The 21,840-nt window shown below is 39.9% G+C and overlaps 2 protein-coding genes across 2 annotated transcripts; both read left to right on the top strand.

Moving 5' to 3' along the window:
* Positions 1–7,087: 7,087 nt before the first annotated feature.
* On the top strand, positions 7,088–7,435 carry LOC139187487 (oleosin S1-2-like). Its single transcript, XM_070819694.1, has one exon. It carries the CDS (start codon positions 7,088–7,090, stop codon positions 7,433–7,435), a length of 348 nt encoding a protein of 115 aa, XP_070675795.1.
* Positions 7,436–9,575: 2,140 nt separating this feature from the next.
* Positions 9,576–12,575, top strand: LOC103429606 ((-)-germacrene D synthase-like). The gene is made up of 4 exons (XM_070819235.1): positions 9,576–9,751; positions 9,851–10,223; positions 10,326–10,544; positions 12,374–12,575. The coding sequence occupies exons 2-4, from the start codon at positions 9,853–9,855 to the stop codon at positions 12,555–12,557; spliced, it is 774 nt and encodes a 257-aa protein (XP_070675336.1). The 5' UTR covers positions 9,576–9,751; positions 9,851–9,852; the 3' UTR covers positions 12,558–12,575.
* Positions 12,576–21,840: the final 9,265 nt, after the last annotated feature.

Raw genomic sequence — 21,840 nt, 5'->3', positions numbered from 1 at the left:
TCTATGCGTCCGAAGATGACATTGTATGCCGTTGGGCAATCAACCACCAGGAAGTTAGGTAGTTGTGTAAGGGCCTGTACCAATGGTGAAAGGTAAGTGTATGCTCCCCAAAGGTTGCACGATATCACTGGAGAAGCTTATCAGAGGGGAAATCGAGCGATCGAGCAAATGTTCAGCTATATTAAGTGCCCTGAAAGCTTCAGCAAACATGATATTGACCGAAGCCCCCGTGTCTACCAGGATTCGTCTTACTTCAAAGTTGGCTATGTGAGCTTCCACGATCAGTGGGTCGTTGTGAGGGTAAATGATACCTCTTTCTTCCTTAAGGTAAAAACATATTGGATCCTAGTTAGGCTTTTGATACTTGTCTCCCCTGATGTCTTCCACGTGAAACACTTGGTGGCCAGACCTTAAAGCTCGTTCACTATTTTTCATGGCCCTGTTGTAAGATTTAGATATAGGTGTGCCACCACTTATGGAATATATCACATTCACCTGGCGTTGGTTACGGTTACCCCTTAGAGGGTGAAGGAGGAATTGATCAATTTTTCCTTCACGTGCCAAAGGTTCAATATGATCACGAAGGGTGAAACACTTCTCGTCGTCATGGCTATTATACTCGTGGTAGCAGCAAAACGTGCCCGTGTTCTTCATGGACTTGTAATCCGGGTGCCTCGGCTTTGGCTTCGGTATTAGGTATGCTATGCTGGGGTAAATGGCCACGCATGTGGCGTTCAAATGTGTGTATGCCTCATACCTTGGGGTAGAGGTTGTCCTGATACATGCTTGACCCACTGTGTTGACTGCCAAGGGTCGGGGATTATCGTGGCGATACCCTTAGTTATCGCGGTAGTGTCCCTTACTCCTTTTACTAAAATAAGACTGGTGAGGATGGAAATCTTTCCTTTTGCCCTTAGATTGATATGTCTGTTGACTTGACAAAGTATTAAGTAAGGCAGGGGGAGGCACCGCTACCATTTAAAAGGTCGAGGTCTTCTCATTTAGTTGGATCTGGCTTCCACTCCCTACTTGTTGATAAGGGGTGGCTGTGGGGGGTTTCCCTTGATATGTCCTTGCCTAGGCGGAGGCATGGTTGTAAGTCTGTGTCATCACCTTAGAGTAAGTCTTCCAAGTGTTGGCATTGATCATGTACTTGAAGAAATAATCACGTAGGCCTGCCGTGAAGGCCTTGAGGGCGGTCTTGTCATCTGCCTCAGCGCAGCGAGAATACTCATGGCTGAAGCGACCGGCATACTCTCGTAGTGACTCGTCCGGCTTCTAGCGAATAGTGTACAAGTCATATGCAGAATGCAAGCGATCGGTCTGGAAAATGTGTTGAGAAACAAACAGTTTCCTCAATTCCTCAAATGAGTCTACCGTCTTAAGTGGAAGACGGCAATACCAGTTTAGAGCTCCGCTAGAGAGGGTGGAGGGGAAGAGAAGACATCGTTCTATCGGTGTGCATCCGGTATGCCATAGTGGACTCAAAGAGGTTAAGGTGTTCAATCGGGTCCTCATTTCCAGTATAGAGTTGCAAGCTAAGCTTCTGCTTTGTCTTTGCTTTGAAGGGGTGTCGAGTATCCTCCTTGTAAATGTGTTGTGGCTTCCTTCGCTCCTCATGTTGGAAAGGGATGCCTGGTCAAAAGAGAGTGTACGAATGGTGGAAACCAGCTTAACAAAGCTGAAGAGAGTGAGAATAAGTGTCGTTCCCACAGATGGCGCCAAATGTTGATGCACAAAATCAGTGAAGACTTTGGTACAATAGAAAGTGTTAAGTTTGTGACCTTCGCTACATTGCTTCAATCACTAGTGTGGATAAGTATATAAATGGATGGAGACAGGGAAGCAAACACAAGATGTACGTGGTTCACCCAGATTGCCTACGTCCACAGAGTCGATGAGTTCTCATTAATTGTGAAGGGTTTACACAAGTACATAAGTTTAAACTCTCCTTTAGTGAGTACAAGTGAATGATTTAGTACAAATGACATTAGGAAATATTGTGAGAGAATGATCTTTATTTATAGAAGAGAGTTTCTAGTTTCATTCTGACATTGACACGTGTCGTGTTGTGATTGGCTTCTAATGTTGACACGTGTCGCGCTATGATTGGCTTCTAATGTTGACATGTGTCATGCTGTGATTGGCCTCCTGGTTGGAGGGAAACTCTTCTGGGTCTTTGACGGTATAACGTTAACAGGTGGTTAGTAGTTTCGGGATTGGTCAAGTATGGTACAAACAGAATATGTCTTAAAATTGTTGTAAACTAAAATAGAAAGGAACGAAGTTACCCAAAAAATGTAAAAGCCTTGAGTGGTGAATGATTCTTGGGATGAGTCGCGGACTAAGTCGCTCTCTTTAAGACGTTTCGCGGCTCTGCCCAAAGTGTGCAAGCAGTTCACAAACACCACGTCATCTCCAGGATAAAACTGCCCAGAATCTTCTTTTTCTGATAAAGTTCTTCCTTGCACAGTGTAAGAACTTTCGAACTCACACCCTCTCAATATGTTTCTTTTCAAAACTATATATCAGAAAATATATATATTTTTTCCATAATTTCATTGTATCCAAGGACTGCTATATATACTAGAGAGAAAAAGACGTTGAGAATTTGAGAGATTAATGAGGGCTTTGAAAGTAGAACAAAACGGAAAAACCAAAACATAAAGTAATCATATAGAAAAGGACAAAATGGTTAAAATATATATATAAAGTACATCTGATGCTTTTCTATGTATATGGGTTGTTTTACATGTTATTAATATATATTAATCAAAACGTTTGAATATTTATCAGCATAAATATTAGTCAAAACGTAAGGCAAATTCAAGTGAAAAGGACAAAACAGTTTGAATATGCTTAATAACATGATCATCTTCTCTATATAGAAAAGGAATCCCACATTTTATATTTAAGAGAAGATAACTCCTTATCTAATTGATAAGGCCAAAATAAATTGGCTGTTATGTATAGAATATTGGTAATTAAGCAAAACATAAATATATATATATTAAATATTTAAATAAAAACATATTTACTCCAACATGTCTTAAACATGTGAAACAAGTTAGTAATGAAAACACTTTTAAAAGTGTGTTAAACATGTGAAACAAGTTAGTAATGAAAACACTTTTACCTCAATTTTTTTTCCTTTTTTGTTTTTCACTGTTTCACTCACTATAAATAACATAGCGCACCACCTCTTCAACTCACGCAACTAAAAAGCCTATTCACCTTCTCCAAATTAGGAATAAAATGTCATCACCATCTCAAGCTCATACCTCAAAAACAATTCCCAGTGATGTTAATTGACGTTCAGCTAATTTTCCCCCTAACTTTTGGGGAGATTATTTTTTATCATATGCTTCAGTGGTAGTAGGAAATTCACTGAGATTAATAGTTTGGAATTATATGCCCCATGCAGGAAAAGTATAATTCCCTTTTCAATTTGTGTTCGCAGGAAAAAAAATATTCAAGCTGAGAAACTTGTCCAAGAATTAAATGTGTTGATGCACAAAACCAGAAGGGTCTTGGAACAACGTAAATCCTACCGTGAACATGCAAGAAAGTAAATAACACAAGATGTATCGTGGTTCACCCCAATGTTTAGGCTACGTCCACACTGATTATTGTATTTCTCTGAGAAGACTGTGAGGGAGAGAGCCTCTATAATATGAGAATGAGGCTCTCTGAATGTGAGGGAGTTTGGGGATCTCAGACCTAAGAATTGGCCTTCTTCAATGAGGAGAAAGAGGAGTCCTTTTATAGAATAAGGGCTCCTCACTTATTACATATATGCCCCTTCATTTATCACATAATTACATTTGAGTCCCCCGAGTATTTATACGAGGTCTAAATACGGAGGCCCTAAGTATGGTACAAACAGTAGTCCCCCAAGTCTTCAATTAAGAGAGTCTTTTGGCTGGAGACTTGAAATTCAATCCATGTGTGGGCCGAAGTAACTAGATGTCGTCTAGGACTGATACTCGATATAAGGCGGTGCTCAATTTGAAATGATGCTCAACTAGAAGTAGCACATGTTGCGAGGCTGCTTTGCTTGTGGCTTATGTTGCCTTGGTTGGCTCGGCTTGTGGCGTTGAAGGTGAGGGAGTCCCTTTTATAGAATAAGGGCTTACTCCTCAATACATGAATGATGGGCTAGAGCTGATGCTCTTTAATGATGGTGAGGGAGTCCCTTTTGTAAAATAAGGGCTCGCTCCTCAATACATAAGTGATGGGTTAGGAGTGATGGTCGCGGCGATGTGGTTGTTCAGCTGGCGGTAATGCTCTCTAATGAAGGTGATGGAGTCCCTTTTATAAAATAAGGGTTCGCTCCTCAGTACATGAATAATGGGTGCTCTCTAATGAAAATGATGGAGTCCTTTTTATAGAATAAAGGCTCGCTCCTCAGTACATTAATAATGGGCTAAGTCCCCCAAGTATTTTTCATGAGGCCCAATATATGGTACATAATGTAGTCCCCCAAGTCTTCGGTCAATAGAGTCTGTTAGTTGGAGACTTTAAATTGAATCCATGTATGGGCCAAAGTGGCGGTTGTTCGGAGGCAGTATTTGTATACCCTACACTGAAGCTTTGTAGGTAAGCTTTGCGAGTGAAGCTTTGAAGCTAGAGCTCTGTAACTGAAGCTTTCGAAGCTGGAGCTTTTGTAAATGAAGCTTTTGAAGCTAGAGCTCTGTAAATGAATCTTTCGAAGCTAAAACTCTGTAAATGAAGCTTTCGAAGTTAGAGCTCTGTAAATGAAGCTTTTGAACCTAGATTGTCATCAGTGATGCTCATGAATGTTTATGTTGATTGATATGAGTGATGCTCATGGATGTTGACATGAATGTTAACATGAGTGATGCTCATGATTGTTGACATGAATGATGGTCATGAATGTTTATGTATGATTGTCATAAGTGATGCTCATGAATGTTTATGTATGAATGACATGAGTGATGCTTATGTATAATTTTGGAGTACTGGACGTACTTTTGATCACCTAGTGGGTGATAAAAGCGGCAGGCTGCCGAATAATTTTGGAGTACTGGACGTACTTTTGATCACCTGGTTGGTGATAATAGCGGCAGACTGCCGAATAATTTTAAAGTACTTGGCTTTCTTTTGATCACCTAGTGTGTGATAATAGCGGCAGGCTGCCGAATAATTTTTTGTAGTACTGGACGTACTTTTGATCACCTGGTTGGTGATAATAGAGGGCCTGGCTCTTTTGGGCATATGGGTCTTCGCCCTTCACACAACATTCCAGCCCATTATTTTGGGCTTGCCGTTTTTTTTTTTTTTATGATTACCCTCTGATGGGGTTCATACAGATGTCTCCGAAAAATAAGAAAAATAAATTACATCATTCAAAACAAAGGTTTCGACAGTTGCAGATCGTTGGTGCGTACTGCACCTACTGCGTACTGGGTTGTTGCAGATCTTTTTCCATGTGCGTATTCCAATGGCTTCTTCAGAAAAATGGGAACATGCATGATGAAAGTTTTCTTTTTCAAAAGTTGATAGCATCTTCTGCTTTGGTGGTCGACAAAAGCAAAAGTATAATCCTTTCCTTTCTCTTTTTATTCCTTGCTTTTGCCTTTGTTTCCCGCATCTCACTTGATTGCTTTTTCCTTTCTTCTGCATCTTTGTTGCTTTTGTTTTTGTTTCCCATGTGTTCTCGTAGAACAAAACTTCCATTTTTTGCATATGGGTGGTCGACAACGCGCCCTCCTTCGGATGGGTTGATCAAGCTTTTGCATTAAGAGGCAGCACTCCAGGATTGAACCTCTGAGCTGGGATGCTCAGCTGCTCATAAAGGGCCATCTTATTCCAGCTTTTGGTCCTCTTTTATCTGCATCATTCACATGAAGCCTCGGAAACATAGGCCCCATAACCTTCTCCTCGTTCCCTCTCAGATCTGCAATCACAGCAGGATTCCTAGGGTCATCTTCAGGAATTCCCTGCTCTACTTTTCCAACAAGATCTGCTCCAACATCGGCTGCTTTGGTGTATATTCCACCTCCCAAATGAGCAAATAAGGCAACAAAAGAAGCACCGAATCCATATCCAACAAGCAGAAGAGGCAAGTCAGTAACCTTCATTGAACCTAGCAAATCCACTCCCAACCAAACATAAAATGTGGCATACAGGATGGCTATACCAAGTACAGCCATACCAACAACCACCAAAGTAGAAAAACCACCAGCACGAACAGCTATCTGTAATGCCTCTCTTGCAGACCGTTTTGCAGCACTAGAGACTCAAACATTTGCACGAACTGAAACCCACATCCCAACATACCCAGCAGCACCAGAACACAAAGCTCCCTAAAGAAATGCAACTACCGTAATATAAGCTGAAGTGAACCTCCCGAGACCAAATGCTTCTTGCTGAGGTGTCGGTCTGCGAAATAAATATATGCAGAAAATAACCACAGCTAGTAAAAATGCCATCTTAGAAATGGTCCCATACTGGGTCCTGAAGAAACCTTCAGCTCCATCACGTATTGCATCTGATATCTGACCTATCTCCAGAGGTCCCTCATCTTTTGCAAGAACCCATTTCGCCAGGTGCAAAGACACCTGAAAGCTGATAATACAAATTGCGAAGACGAACACAATGATAGGAGAAGTACTTGCTCCAATGTAAAGGCCACTCCAAGCGTAATAAGTAAAATAACAAAACAAACACGGACATTTATCCGCATCAGAATCCGAAAAATCAATGGGTTGTATGATTTACCACGCATGTTAGGGAATGTCCTCAGTCTGTCTTGGTAAGGCCCCAAATTATACGGATGACTACTCTAGGGTGTCTCAGTGGTTTTGGACAACCGCGTCGATAAAACAACCCAGTGGTTTTGGACAAAACGCCGGGTCATTTGTATACATTTAAGTCATTGCCACGTGTCCCACATGAACTCCAGCAGTTGCCACATATATAACAACAAATATCAAAACCTACAGGTAAGCAAAACCCAGCTACACCACCACAATATAAAACAACTTTTCCCACTTCAAAAAACCCAGAGAGTTGAGAATTATACGGATCTTCATTTCACAAAGTATATATAAAGCAGAGCACAATGGAGATTCAACATAGACAGCAGCAGCAAAAGTTGCAGACCTCAGGCACAAAAGTGCTTTTGGCTACTTTCACTGACTTAGCAATAAGAAGGTTGCTTATAGGGTTGATGGGGTTGAGCTTCTTGGCGTCGATGACGTTGCTGGTTTTGAGCTCGCTGCTTCTGCTTATTTTCAGCCCACTTCTGTTTTTTACTGGGTTTGTGTTTGTCGGAGCCTTGGCTAGGTTTGATGTGGCTGCTGCCCTTCCTTTTACAGGGATGACTACTCTAGGGTGGATTTTTCAGGAGCTTGCAGGTATAAGGCTTTTGGGATTTTTGCAGATTCATAGTGGTGAGATGAAAAAATGAAAGAGAACCGACATAACTTTTCGTGTTGATTCCCACAGACGGCGCCAAATGTTGATGCACAAAACCGGAGGGGTCTTGGAACAACGTAAATCCGATCATGAATCTGCAAGAAAATAAATAACACAAGATGTATCGTGGTTCACCCCAATGTTTGGGCTACGTCCACACTGATTATTGTATTTCTCTGAGAAGATTGTGAGGGAGAGAGCCTCTGTAATGTGAGAATGAGGCTCTCTAAATGTGAGGGAGTTTGGGGATCTCAGGCCTAAGAATTGGCATTCTTCAATGAGGAGAGTGAGGAGTCCTTTTATAGAATAAGGGCTCTTTACTTATTACATATTTGCCCCTGATAGGAGCATATTTATACGACTTAGTTAGCTTGTTTCTTGGCATTTATGTTGTTAGTTCGTAGTTATTTTAGTATTTTAAGCTATTTTCGTGTGTTTGTAGGTCCAAAGGGTTAATGTGGCAAAGAAGTGCATTTTGGAGCATTTTGGAGCATTTTTAGGCATGGAATGGATGGCATATGCTTGGAGCAAAAGGAATGGACGAAATTTGAAGTTTGTACATCATCCTCTCCCTATAAATAACCATTTTAGCACACTCATTTCACCCAACACACACATTCACCTACCACTACATCCACTCATTTCACCCAACACATTCACCTACCACTACATCCACTCATTTCACCCAACACATCCATTCTCCAAACATCCACCCACTACACCCATTACATCCACTCATTACCACAACCCACTACACCCATTACATCCACTCATTACCAAACATCCACCCACTACACCCATTACATTCACCCTTCACCATAATTTGGGGGCTATCATCCAAAGACACCACATCATCTACACAACTCTCCACCCTTCACCATAACTCACCTATATCCATCCACCACCACAAGAGACCATCCATTCACCACTCACACCTTGGTGCCGCATATTTGCAAGGAAGGAGGATTGCTTGGAGTTGTGCTAGTCATTCAATTTGGATTGCTGGAGCATTCTAGGTGTATTCTACTTTGGTTTTCAATGTTTAATTTCAATTGTTTCTGTTTAATTGCAAGTATGAGGAACTAAACCTCTTTTGGCTAGAGGAGAATTCGAAACCATGAATATATTTGCAATATGAATTGATTTCTTCCAATTGTGATTTGATAAGTTGTGATTGCAATTCAATTATCTATTTTATTCATAACGGATTTGTGTATGTTTATTAAGGATGCATACTTAGTTTTCATGCATGAATTTGATGCTAGGATATAAATAAGTTTCACCTAATCGTTACAAGTTTATATTCATGAGTAGTGAAGGTTGCTTGTCACAATCGCGTTAATTGAATTCTTGGCAAACGTATCATGCATTCATAGTTACAATTGTCTCGCCAACGCTTATGATTTTCATGGAACTTAATGATCTTTAATTGTATCTCTATTATGCATTCATATAGGGGACTTTCAGATAATGATTTGGGTTGTCGCATGCATTCATCCAATTCAATGAGTAAAGGAAAATCTGAGGGTTAATTTGTGCATCACAGTTAATCTGGGGTGTTGAGCATCATAGTTTATTGAAAAGCAATTGGAGATTGATTTGTATGCAAGTGTGTCATGTGTGGAGAAAGACCTTCTAGCTAGCCCATCATCCATCCAAAACAACCAATTTCGTGCAAATCTGTTTAGTTCTAGTTTCTGTTTTGTTTTACTTTATTTTCGTCCAAAACCCAATCTCCCTTTACTTTAATGTGTCTAATTAGTTAGAATCTGTTTTAGTTTGTGTTTTTAAGTGTTTTGAGTCTATAGAGTCTAGTTAAGTGTTTTTAAGTTTCTTTTTGTAAGTCAGTTTAGTTTAGATTAGCAATCCCTCCTAATTCCTCGTCTAGAACGATCCCTACTTATACATATACTACAATTGTCAAAAAAGGGTTTAATTTGAGTGCTTAACTTTCATCGCATCAGCCCCTTCATTTATCACATAATTACATTTGAGTCATCCAAGTATTTATATGAGGTCTAAATACGGAGGCCCTAAACATGGTACAAACAAGAGGAAAATGGGAAGAGAATGATATTGGCTCCAACGCCTTGTAAGCATTCAGATAAGCTGGATTTGGTCGATACGATTCAACGCTTAAGCGTCTCCTACCATTTTAAGGATGAGATTGATGAAGTTTTGTAGCAAATTCGCAAGGATTCTTATGACGGTAGTCACCAACACTAAGGGAGGGATGACGATCACAACCTTCACGCAGATGCTCTATATTATCGATTGCTTAGACAACAAGGTTATGATATATCATGTGGTAAGTCCCTCCCTTCTTGACACTCACACTTAATTATATAACTTTCGATTTAATTTTATTTTTTTCTCCAATTACATAATGCATGAATTTGGGAAGCAGAAATGTTCAACAAGTTTAAGGACGATGATGGCAAATTTAAGGAGTCACTTGTCAATGATGTCATCGGACTATTAAGCTTGTACGAAGCAACACAGCTAAGGGTACACGGTGAGGATATACTAGAAGAGGCATTAACCTTCACCACCACTCATTTGAAGTCGGTAGAAAATCGTTTGAGCTCCCCGCTTTCGAAACTCGTAACTCATGCATTGTACAAGCCATTTTGGAAGGGCAACCCAAGGCTAGAAGCAAGGCGTTACTTGTCCATTTACCAGGAAGACGATTCACATAATGAAACTCTCTTAACTTTTGCAAAGTTGGATTTCAATCTCTTGCAGCAAGTCCATCAGAAAGAACTAAGTGAAATTTCAAGGTTACACAAAACCAATTAACTACACTTAAATTTAAAGAATCTGACTACTTTGTTCTACTAGCTATTTAAACAAATTGTTGTCCACTTAATTAACTGATGCAGGTGGTCGAAGGACTTGGATTTTGTAAGCAAACTACCTTTTGCAAGAGACAGAATTGTTGAGAGCTACCTTTGGGGGTTAGGGTGCTACTTTGAACCTCAATATGACTTTGCTCGGATGACATTAAGCAAAGTAATTGGCCTTATTGTGGGTATTGATGACATCTATGATGTCTATGGCACATTTGAAGAACTAGAGCTCTTTACTGAAGCTGTTGAGAGGTTTGGAATTTGGCTCAATCTCCAATTTTAATTCCCTTTTTATATCATCATTCGCTAATAATCACTTACAAATGATGACACATATCACTTGACTCAAGCGCTAAAATAGGGAAATTTCAATGGAAATATTCATATTTGTAACATCCCACATCGACCAACGGAGAGGGGGTGATGTGTCTTATATGTACATGTCCACTTCCATATAGCACGAAGCCTCTTGGGAACTCACTGACTTCAGATTCCATCAGAACTCCGAAATTAAGAGAGTTCGGGTAAAAGCAATCCTAGGATGGGTGACCCACTGGGAAATTCTCATCTGATTTCCCATAAATAAAACCGTGAGACCGTGGTCGGGGCCTAAAGCGGACAATATCATATTACGACGAATCTGGTCTGGGATGTGACAATATTGGTAACAGCTCATAATTATAAAGGATGAAAGTTGTGAAAAAAAAAAAAGAAATTTTTTACAAAATTGTTATTGTTACTCTAAAAATCTCATTTTACACTCCTTACATTGTATTTATTTTTTGTAAATATAGAAAGTTTAGAGTGCAAAATGAGAAGTGTCAATAATAATTTTTTTTTAAATGAGACTTTAGAATATGTTCATTAATTTGTACTCATATCTATTATTTGGAAGAAAAAAAATTCAAAGAACTTTTGGTTTGATTGGACTGGTTAATGAACAAGGAATAAAACGCACCATGATTTTATATATATTTATAATGGTTTTCTACAATAATTTATACTTATAAATTGAATATTACTGTAAAACTAACTTTAAAAGTGACCACTTAGTACTACGGTGTAGTGATATTCCTCTTCATTTGTAAATGAGAGGTCTTAGGTTCATTTCTCACCAAAGGTGAATTTAAATCATATTATTGCTACATCATTGTGATGCTAAGTCTACCCTTACCCCTTAGTGTAGATAATATCATTTGTTAAAAAAAAAATTAAAAAAAAAAACTTGGGTCAGGAGAGAGGGAACGGGTCAAGTGTATGAGAATTATATATATAAACCCTATGATCCTTTGCTTATTTATTTAAACTACATATTAATAGAACTTTGGTTGTTAATCAAAACTTTAGGAAGTTATAATTTTAACACTTTAATTAAAACTGAATAGAAATAAAATTATGGGCAATTTAGTAATTATAAGAACAAATTTAAAAATAAAAAAAAACGACATTCTTTACATTAAGGGGAGGGGGTGAGCTTAGCCTCACAACGGTTAGCAATAATGTGGCTCAAATATATCTTTGGCGAGAATCAAACTTAAGACCTCTAACTTACAAGTAACGAGGAATATCATTAAACCGTAGTACTAAGTGACAAAATTTGCTTTTTTTTTAAAGCATCAACCACATATAATTTTAACGTCTCTAATTTTAAAAAATAAAAAATAAACCTCTCTTCTCTTTCTTCCACTCCCATGTTCTCTTTCACTCTCTTCATCTCTTCTTTTATCTTAAAAACAAAAATAAATCCTAATTATGATAAGTTTTATTATCTTAGCGGTAATACAAAGTCTATGAAAATTTAATTTTTAAATGCTATTATGATTCTACTTTAAGTTTACACAATTACATGATTTAACAAACAGACAAATTACAACAAATATGTCCCCTTGATTAGTCATATATCCACAATATTTCGTTGATATATTTTGATATTTTTAAACGGACCTTGGGCCACAAGTGAAGGCACAGTGGTATCCTACGTGAATGCAGAAGTCTTACATTAATTAGTAAATTTAAAAGGATTTTGGAGGAGGCTTTGGTTATTATATATGCTCTTATTTTGAATTTCTGATCACCATCAGGTGGGATATCTCTGCCATGGATCGTCTGCCACAGTACATGAAAGTTTGCTATCAGGCAATGTTGGATTCATACACAGAAATGGAAGAAAAGCTCCGAAATGAGGGGAACTTATATCGCATCCACTATGCTAGAGAAGCAGTAAGTCTCACTAACATTTCCAAGCGGCTAGTTATTATCATATGATAAGTAACGTTAGGAAAATCATCATATTTTTAACGTTAGGAAAATCATCATATTTTTAATTTTTAAACCATTCACATTAGTCAATATCCAATGGGCGAAAAAAGCCCGTGCATGTGAAATTGGGCGAAAATGACCCGTGAATGTGAAATTGGGCGAAAAGGCCTATGCATGTGAAATTGGGTGAAAAAGGCCCGTGAATGAGAAATTGGGCTAGAAAGGCCTGTGGATGTGAGAAATGGATGGGCACAAAGGCCCAGTGTTCTGGAAGAAAAGCTCCTTGTGTGGGCTGTGAGAATGAAAAAAAAAAAAAAGGAAAAGAAAGTATGATGTGTATTGGTTAGGTATCGTAGAATCTTTTCCAGCCAACTAGTCATTGATGAAGATAAAAGAAAATGGTGGTGAAATTAGTGGTTTGACAATTATAAGTATAGCTAGGAATTTTAAAAATATTATGGCCACGGTAATTTGGTTGGAAACTTTAATTTTTATGGAAGATATGGTGATTTTTCGAATGGAAAGTGTTGATGCACAAAATCAGCGAGGACTTTGGTACAACAGAAAGTGTTAAGTTTGTGACCTTCGCTAGATTGCTCCGATCACTAGTGTGGATAAGTAAGTAAATAGATGGGGTCAGGGAAGCAAACACAAGATGTACGTGGTTCACCCAGATTGGTTACATCCACGGAGTAGAGGAGTTCTCATTAATTGTGAAGGGTTTACACAAGTACATAGGTTCAAGCTCTCCTTTAGTGAGTACTAGTGAATGATTTAGTACAAATGACATTCGGAAATATTGTGAGAATGATCTCTATTTATAGAAGAGAGTTTCTAGTTTCATTCTGACATTGACACGTTTCGTGTTGTGATTGGCTTCTGATGTTGACACGTGTCGCGCTATGATTGGCTTCTGATGTCGACACGTGTCGCGCTGTGATTGGCCTCCTAGTTGGATGGAAACTCTTCTGGGTTCTTGATGGTATAACGTTGACCGGTGCTCAGTAGTTTTGAGATTAGTCAAGTATGGTACAAACAGTGCTCCCCTAAGTTCCCGAGTGAGGGAAGCCCCTCGGTTGGGAACTTCCAAGATCCAAGCCATTAAGTAATCACGAAACTTTTAAGTACCGAAGTGTGGTATCATTTTCACTTGCCTTATCTGTCTCATATGTAGATGTGGCATCTTCTCTGGAAGTACTTTTCCTCAATCCAGGGGTGGTATCTTTAACCGATGAAGATGCACAAGGTAATGTATCAATTTCACTTGAAGCTTACTTGTAGTTTCGGGCTTGGTCAAGTGCGATACAAACCCTATAGTAGGAGTCCCCCAAGTCGCCAAGCTAGGAGACTTGCCGAATGAGGTAACAGACAAGGTAAGCAATCAGACTTCCAAGTAAGCAACCTGGATCGAAGGTTCGACTTCAGCTTCAGGTTGATTGTTCTCCTTCTCCTTGTGTCGTAAATAGCACCAAGGATAAGGAAAAGCAAATGGAGAAGAGATGATATGAGATACTTTTGCTTTTGAAGAAGTAACTTTCCACAGGCTTATTATTGAACTAGGCTGGAGGTTTTTCTAGTTTCCTCCAGAGTATAAGGCCGACTCAAGAATTTGAGGGTCAAAACAAGTCTATCAAATCTAGAGTACGTTCGACCCTGATGATATGGGATACTTTTGTTGTTGACAAAGTAGTGGATGTATCGGCATGTGTTCTGTTACGCTTGTCTCCACATGCTTCCTTGTATCCTTCTCACTTGCCCTATTTGTTCCTCAGCCAGATGTGGTATCTTCTCTGGAAGCATAAGATGTTGAAGATGAGTGCTCGAGAGCAATGCCAGGTAAGTAATCAGGCAAGAGGTTCCAGGCAGTCAGTTCCTGACTAGAAGCTTGATTCCAAATGCTGACTGATTGCTCTCTTTCTCCTTGTCTTACAGGTAAGAACAAGGCCAATGGAAAAGATAAGGAAAAAGCATGATATGGGATACTCTTCCTTTTAACCCTGATGATATGAGATACTCTTGCTTTGGTGTGGCTTGTTTGCAAAGGTATTAGGGAGGAAAAGAAGATGAGTATTTCGAGAAACTCTGCTGAGAGTGCCCTCTCGGATGTGAAGAAAAGTTGAGCATTTTTTTTTATTTGCAGGTTTGCCTCGTTGTGAAGGATGGAGGTCGACATATATAGGAGTCTCCTTAACATCAAGTAATATTGTTATTCCTTTACCCTTCTTGGTCGTAGCAATGTAGTGGGAATTGCAAGCTTCATGTGTTTTAACTTTGTCAGAGCACTTTGAAAAAGTGGTATGTGGTATTTGGAAAGCTGATGTTGCGTGTGAAGATTGCAGACAAGCTTTATCCAAGGAAATCTAGCTCTTGAAGTTCGGAAAGCGATGCCTCTTTGATTTTCGAACAAGCAATCCTGTCGGGGATCTGGCTCTGGAGATTCGGAGAGCGGTGCCTCTTCGATTTTTGAAAAAGCAATCCTGTTGGAAGTCTGGCTCTTGAGATTCGGAGAGCAGTGCCTCTTCGATTTTTAAGAAAGTAATCCTGTTGGGAGTCTGGCTCTCGAGATTCGGAGGGTGGTGCCTCTTCGATTTTTGAGCAAGTAATAATACTATTTCTTTACCTTTCTTGGTCATAGCAATGTAGTGGGAGCTGCAAGCTTCACATGTTTTAACTTTGTCAGAGCGCTTTGAAAAAATTGTCTATGGTATCTGGAAAGCTGATGTTGCGTGTGAAGATTGCAGACAAGCTTTATCCAAGGAAATCTGGCTCTCGAAGTTCGGAAAGTGGTGCCTCTTCGGTTTTCAAACAAGCAATCTTGTCGGGGATCTGGCTCTCGAGATTCAGAGAATGGTGCCTCTTCGATTTTTTAGAAAGCAATCATGTTGGGAGTCTGACTCTTGAAATTCGGATAGCAGTGTCTCTTCGATTTTTTAGAAAGTAATCCTATTGGGAGTCTGGCTCTCGAGATTCGGAGAGTGGTTCCTCTTCGATTTTTGAGCAAGCAATCTTGTTGTGAGTGTTTTCTCGAATGTTAGTAAAGGTTAGGCATTTTTGCCAGTCTGCCTTGCCATGGAGCACAGAGGTTGACACACATTGGGACTTTCTTGTTATCAAACAGTGATGTTGTTCATTTACCCTTGTGGGTAATAGTAGGGTAGCTGGACCTTCAAAATTTATGTGTCTAAACTTTGTCAGAGATCTTTGGCAAAGTTATATGTGGTACCTAAGGAGCTGATGTTGCGTGTGGAAAGTGGTGCCTTTTCGAAATTTGGAGAGTGGTGCCTTTTCGATTTTTGAACCAACGGCCTTATTGCCCTTTCTTTTATAAGGGCACCAATTGTGTGCAATGAGTATATTCAGAGAGTTATTGCTTGTAGGAAGTTTCCCCTTACTTTAGAGATTTATTGCACCTCATTTCTCCTTCATCATTTCTGAGAATGTCTGGCCAATCTAATCGTCATTTTGACTTGAACTTTGGTGAAGAGGCAGCCATGCCTTTTCAAGACAACATATGGCGCTCATCTTTCTTATCCCCTACTGGTTATTTTACCGTTGGGGACTCTGTGATGAAGAATGATATGACCGCTGCGGTGGTGGCCAGGAACCTTCTCACTCCCAAAGATAACAGACTACTTTCCAAACGATCTGGTGAGTTGGCTGTTAAGGATTCTCTAGCTCTCAGTGTTCAGTGTGCAGGTTATGTGTCTAATAAGGCCCAACGCCTATTTGCTCGAACCCGCCAAGTTGAATCATTGGCGGCTGAAGTGATAAGTCTCAAACAGGATATCAGAGGGCTCAAGCATGAGAATAAACAGTTGCACAGGCTCGCACATGACTATACTACAAACATGAAGAGGAAGCTCGACTAGCTGCATGAATCTAATGGTCAGATTTTACTTGATCATCAGAGGTTTGTAGGTTTGTTCCAAAGGCATTTATTGCCTTCGTCTTCTAGGGCTGTATCGTGTAATGAAGCTCCAAATGATCAACCTTCGGTGCCTCCTCCTTCTGGGGTTCTGCCTAGTACTGAGGCTCCGAATAATCACCCTCTGGTGCCTCCTCTTTCTGGGGCTCTGCCGACTTCTGAGACTTCTCCTGAGCAACCTTTGTGAAGGTTCCCTCTTGTTTGTTTATTTTGATTCATGTATATGTACATATTTGTAACTTATCGGAGATATCAATAAACAACCTTTGCTTCATTTCAACGTATTGTGTTAAATACACCAAGGTCTTCTTCACTAAGTTCTTTGAATTTTTCCTTTTGTTGAAGCTTGTATGTTGAAACTTTGTGAGTGAAGCATGTAGGTTGAGGTAGTGCTCCCTTAATTTCCTGAGTGAGGAAAACTTCTCGTTTGGAGACTTGAAAAATCCAAGTCATTGAGTGGTCGTGATACTTCCGAGTATCAAGGTGCAGTAGCATATGGTAAGAGTCCCCCAAGTCTCCGGTCGAGAAAGTTGACAAATGAGGCATTTCCTTTCTAAGTGGTAGCCCAAAACTCCTTCTTCATATATATTTGTTATGAAAGTTGTTAGGCCCAAAGAAAATGAGGCCTAGGCAATTTTTTTTTTTCGAAATTATTTTTTTCGATTATTTTTTTCGATTTTTGAATTTTTGAATTTTCGAATTTTTGAATTTTTGAATTTTTGAATTTCCCAAAATATATATATATATATATATATATATATATATATATATATATATATATTTTTTTTTTTTTAAAGCTTTGTAGGTGAAGCTTTGGTGTTGAAGCTTTGTAGGTGAAGCTTTTGTATTCAAGCTTTTATGGGTCAAGCTTTTGTGGGTCAAGTTTTTGTAGGTGAAGCTTTTGTGGATCAAGCTTTTATGGGTGAAGCTTTTGTGGGTTAAGCTTTTGTTGGTGAAGCTTTTATAGGTGAAGCTTTTGTTGGTCAAGCTTTTGTAGGTCAAGCTTTTGTGAGTGAAGCTTTTGTGTTGAAGCTTTTGTGAGTGAAGCTTTTGTGGGTGAAGATTTTGTGTTGAAGCTTTTGTGGGTGACGCTTTGGAGTTGAAGCTTTGTAGGTGAAGCTTTAGAGTTGAAGCTTTTGTTGGGTACCATGAATGGATTTTGCTTCACACTATCTTGATCAAGATAGTGTGAAGCTTTTGAGAATTTGTAGTTGTCCTCCATTGATGAAGCTTTTGTTGGTGAAGCTTTTGTGGTGAAGCTTTGTTGGGTACCACGAATTGATTTTGCTTCACACTATCTTGATCAAGATAGTGTGAAGCTTTTGAGAATTTGTAGTTGTCCTCCATTGATGAAGCTTTGTTGAATTTCCCTTTTTTTATTTTTTTTTTATTTTTGGAAACTAGAAATTTGAAAATGTGGGAAAGACAACATATACAAATTTTGCTTCCATACTGTTGAGCAAGAGATTATGATGCAAGCCACACCTTGTAGTAGTCAAAGGTTTGGATAAACCATATAAATTGAATTTGCTTCGAACAATCTTGAATTTGCTTCGAATGTTTGAGAATTGTAGTTGCCTTGCATTGATGAAGCTTTTGTTGGCACCATAAATTGGTTTTGTTTCACACTGTCTTGATCAAGAGTGTGTAAAGCTTTTGAGAATTGTGGTTGAACTCCATTGATGAAGCTCTTGTTGGCACCATAAATTGGTTTTGCTTCACACGGTCTCTATCAAGAGTGTGTGAAGCTTTTGAGAATTATGGTTGCCCTCCATTGATGAAGCTCTTGTTGGCACCATGAATTGGTTTTGCTTCACACTGTCTTGATCAAGAGTGTGTGAAGCTTTCTACGAGTTGTAGTGTTTGCATTGTTACAGAGGAGAAATGTCTAAAGTAGATGCAAGAAGGCTGAATAGCTTGATCTTCGTATGCCATGCACTGAAGTTGTTATTGGCTTGCAATAAGACTTTGTTAGTGACTATAACTCTTGTTGGGCATAAGTGCTCCTCTAGTTGAGTTGTCAAGCTTGAGGGTTTTTGATTATTTGTGAATGCTAGGAGTTCACATGTACAAGTTTTACCACTCGTCTTCTGGTAGGTGGAATGAATGGTAAGTTGCTTTCATCACTTGGTTGGTGGTACGAAGGTGAGTTCCTTCATCACCTTTCATCACATTTCATCACTTGGTTGGTGGCACGAGGATGAGTTCCTTCTTCACCTGGTTAGTGGTCTGAATGGTAAGTTGCCAAATGATATTAAAGTACGGGTTGTACATTTCATCACCTAGTTGGTGGCATGTAGGAGAGTACGGGTTGTACATTTCATCACCTGGTTGGTGGCTTGAAGATGAGTTCCTTCTTCACCTGGTTGGTGGCATGAGTGGCAAGTTGCCAAATGATATTAGAGTACGGGTTGTACATTTTATCACTTGGTTGGTGGCAATGAGAGTACGGGTTGTACATTTCATCACCTGGTTGGTGGCATGAATGGCTATTTGCCAAATGATATTAGAGTACGGGTTGTATATTTCATCACCTGGTTGGTGGCATGAAGGATAGTACGGGTTGTATATTTCATCACTTGGTTGGTGGCATGAAGATGAGTTCCTTCTTCACCTGGTTGGTGGCATGAGTGGCAAGTTGCCAAATGATATTAGAGTACGGGTTGTACATTTCATCGTCTGGTTGGTGGCATGAAGGAGAGTACGGGTTGTACATTTCATCACCTGGTTAGTGGCATGAAGATGAGTTCCTTCTTCACATTTCATCACCTGGTTGGTGAGAATAAAGGCAAGGTGTCTAGGCACATTGTAGCAAGTGTCGAATGACACAAAGTATGTCAAACCCTTTCAAAGCACAGTTGGCTTATGTATGAATGTGTTGGAATGTATGATTGAACGAATATACTATGAAACTGTTCGTTTATTTGTATAGTCTTGTTGACATATACTTAGACTTTATTTCATGTTGGAAGCATTCATGTTGAAGCTTTGAACCCGAGTGTTTCATTGCCAGGAATGTAAGAGGATTATGACTGAGTTGTCTAAATCACCTCTTTATTGAATTCATGCCAAATAGTCTTCGTTACATAGGATGTCGAACGGTTGAAGCTTAACACTTGTACAATGTGAGTTTACTTGTAATAGTACTTCAAGTGATCAGTGTTCCATGGATGGCCAAGGGTCTTGCCATCGAAGCTTCTAAGCTTGTAGCAGCCAGGGCGACTGATGCCAACAACTTCAAACGGTCCATCCCAGTTTGGACTAAGTGTTCCTTCACTCGGGACTCTGACGCAGAGTAATCTTTTCTTCAATACCCAGTCCCCCACTTTGAAAGAACGAGGTTTGACCCTTGAGTCATAGTAGTTGGAGATACGCTGCTTGTAGGCGACATTCCTCAAGTGAGCCTGGTTTCTGTGTTCCTCGACTAGATCTAAGTTGAGGGTAAGTTGTTTGTCATTTTCGCTTTGCACGTAGTTTTGGACTCAGAATGTTGCTTGCTCAAGCTCAACTGGGACAACTGCCTCTGTAACAAAGGCAAGTGAGAATGGGGTTTCTCCTGTTGATGTTCAATACGAAGTATGGTGTAACCAAAGAACTTGGGGTATAAATTCTGGCCAACAACCTTTAGCCTTGTCCAAGCTGGTTTTCAAAGTTCGCTTGATTATTTTGTTGATAGCTTCAACTTGTCCATTAGACTGGGGATAAGCTGGGGAGGCAAAACATAAGTTGATGTTAAACTTAGAGCAGAAAATCTTGAACTTATTGTTGTCGAACCGTCGCCCGTTGTCAATGACTATCTCATTAGGAATGTCGAATCTGCAAAGGATGTTCTTCCATACGAAGTCTTCTATTTTTGCCTCAGTAATGGTTGCCAAGGGTTCTACTTCGGCCCACTTTGTGAAGTAGTCAACTGCAACGATTGCATAACAAACTTTGCCCTTCTCTACAGGTATTGGGCCGATCTTCACCATGCGATCCGGATAATCTTTTGAGATAGAGACATTCTCCAACTCTTCAGCGGGTTGTGTTTGCTGGGTGAAAGAGTCATCTTGAGGATCATCGGGTTGACTGTTGCCACCTTGAAGATCCAAGTTGGCTTCGTCTGGGCTAGTATTTATGACTTGGTCATGTATAGAAATGGTTTCCTTGGGCACAGGCAGGTGTTGTTGCTTGACCGAAGTGTTGTAACATGATCGTGCACTAAGTTGATCTCCTCTGATGTAACCATTGCCATAGGGGGTTGGAAATTTCATCAACAACATATGTGTGGATACTATGGCTTTGAGATCATTGATGCCTGTGCGTTCGAGGATGACATTGTATGTCATTGGGCAATCAACCACTAGGAAGTTAGTGGTATTGTTAGCTGTGTAAGGGCCTATACCAATGGTAAAAGGTAACTGTATGCTCCCCAAAGGTTGCACGATATCACTGGAGAAGCTTATCAGAGGGGAAATCGAGCGATCAAGCAAGTGTTCAGCTACATTAAGTGCCCTGAAAGCTTTAGCAAACATGATATTGATTGAAGCCCCATGTCTACCAGGATTCGTCGTACTTCAAAGTTGGCTATGTGAGCTTCCACGATCAGTGGGTCACTGTGAGGGTAGATGATACCTCTGTCTTCCTCAGGGTAGAAACATATTGGATCCCAGTTAGGCTTTTGATACTTACCTCCCCTGATGTCTTCCATGTCAAACACTTGGTGGCCAAACCTTAAAGCTTGTTCACTATTTTTCATGGCCCTGTTGGAAGATTTAGATATGGGTGTGCCACCATTTATGGAATATATCACATTCACCTGGCGTTGGTTACGGTTACCCCTTAGAGGGTGAAAGAGGAATTGATCAATTTTTCCTTCACGTGCCAAAGCTTTAATATGATCACGATGAGTGATACACTTCTCGTCGTCATGGCCGTTATGCTCGTGGTAGCAGCAAAACGTGCCCGTGTTCTTCGTGGACTTGTAATCCGGGTGCCTCGGCTTTAGCTTTTGTATCAAGTGTGCTATGTTAGGGTAAATGGCCACGCATGTGGCGTTCAAAGGTGTGTATGCCTTATACCTCGGGGTAAGGGCTGTCCTGACACGTGCTTGACCCACTGTGTTGATTGTCTAGGGTCGAGGATTATCATGACGATACCCTTGGTTATCACAGTAATGTCCCTTACTCCTTTTACTAAAATGAGACTGGTGAGGATATAAATCTTTCCTTTTGCCCTGAGATTGATATGTCTGTTGACTTGGCAAAGTATTAAGTAAGGCAGGGGAAGACACCGCTACTTTTTGGAAGGTCAAGGTCTTCTCATTTGGTTAGATCTAGCTTCCACTCCCTACTTGCTGATAAGGGGTGCTTGTGGAGGGTTTCC

Source organism: Malus domestica, chromosome 03 (assembly GCF_042453785.1).
Source record: "Malus domestica chromosome 03, GDT2T_hap1".
Classification (NCBI taxonomy): domain Eukaryota; kingdom Viridiplantae; phylum Streptophyta; class Magnoliopsida; order Rosales; family Rosaceae; genus Malus; species Malus domestica.
The sequence above is the reverse complement of the archived record's forward strand: the minus strand, read 5'-3'. Positions and strand labels throughout refer to the sequence as shown.

Excerpts from the sequence above, each read along its gene's own strand:
- LOC139187487 (XM_070819694.1), top strand. The coding sequence starts at position 7,088 with ATGGAGATTCAACATAGACAGCAGCAGCAAAAGTTGCAGACCTCAGGC.
- LOC103429606 (XM_070819235.1), top strand. The coding sequence starts at position 9,853 with ATGTTCAACAAGTTTAAGGACGATGATGGCAAATTTAAGGAGTCACTT. Across the intron at positions 10,224-10,325 it reads GAACTAAGTGAAATTTCAAG|GTGGTCGAAGGACTTGGATT; the intron begins GTTACACAAAAC and ends TAACTGATGCAG. Across the intron at positions 10,545-12,373 it reads TTTACTGAAGCTGTTGAGAG|GTGGGATATCTCTGCCATGG; the intron begins GTTTGGAATTTG and ends GATCACCATCAG.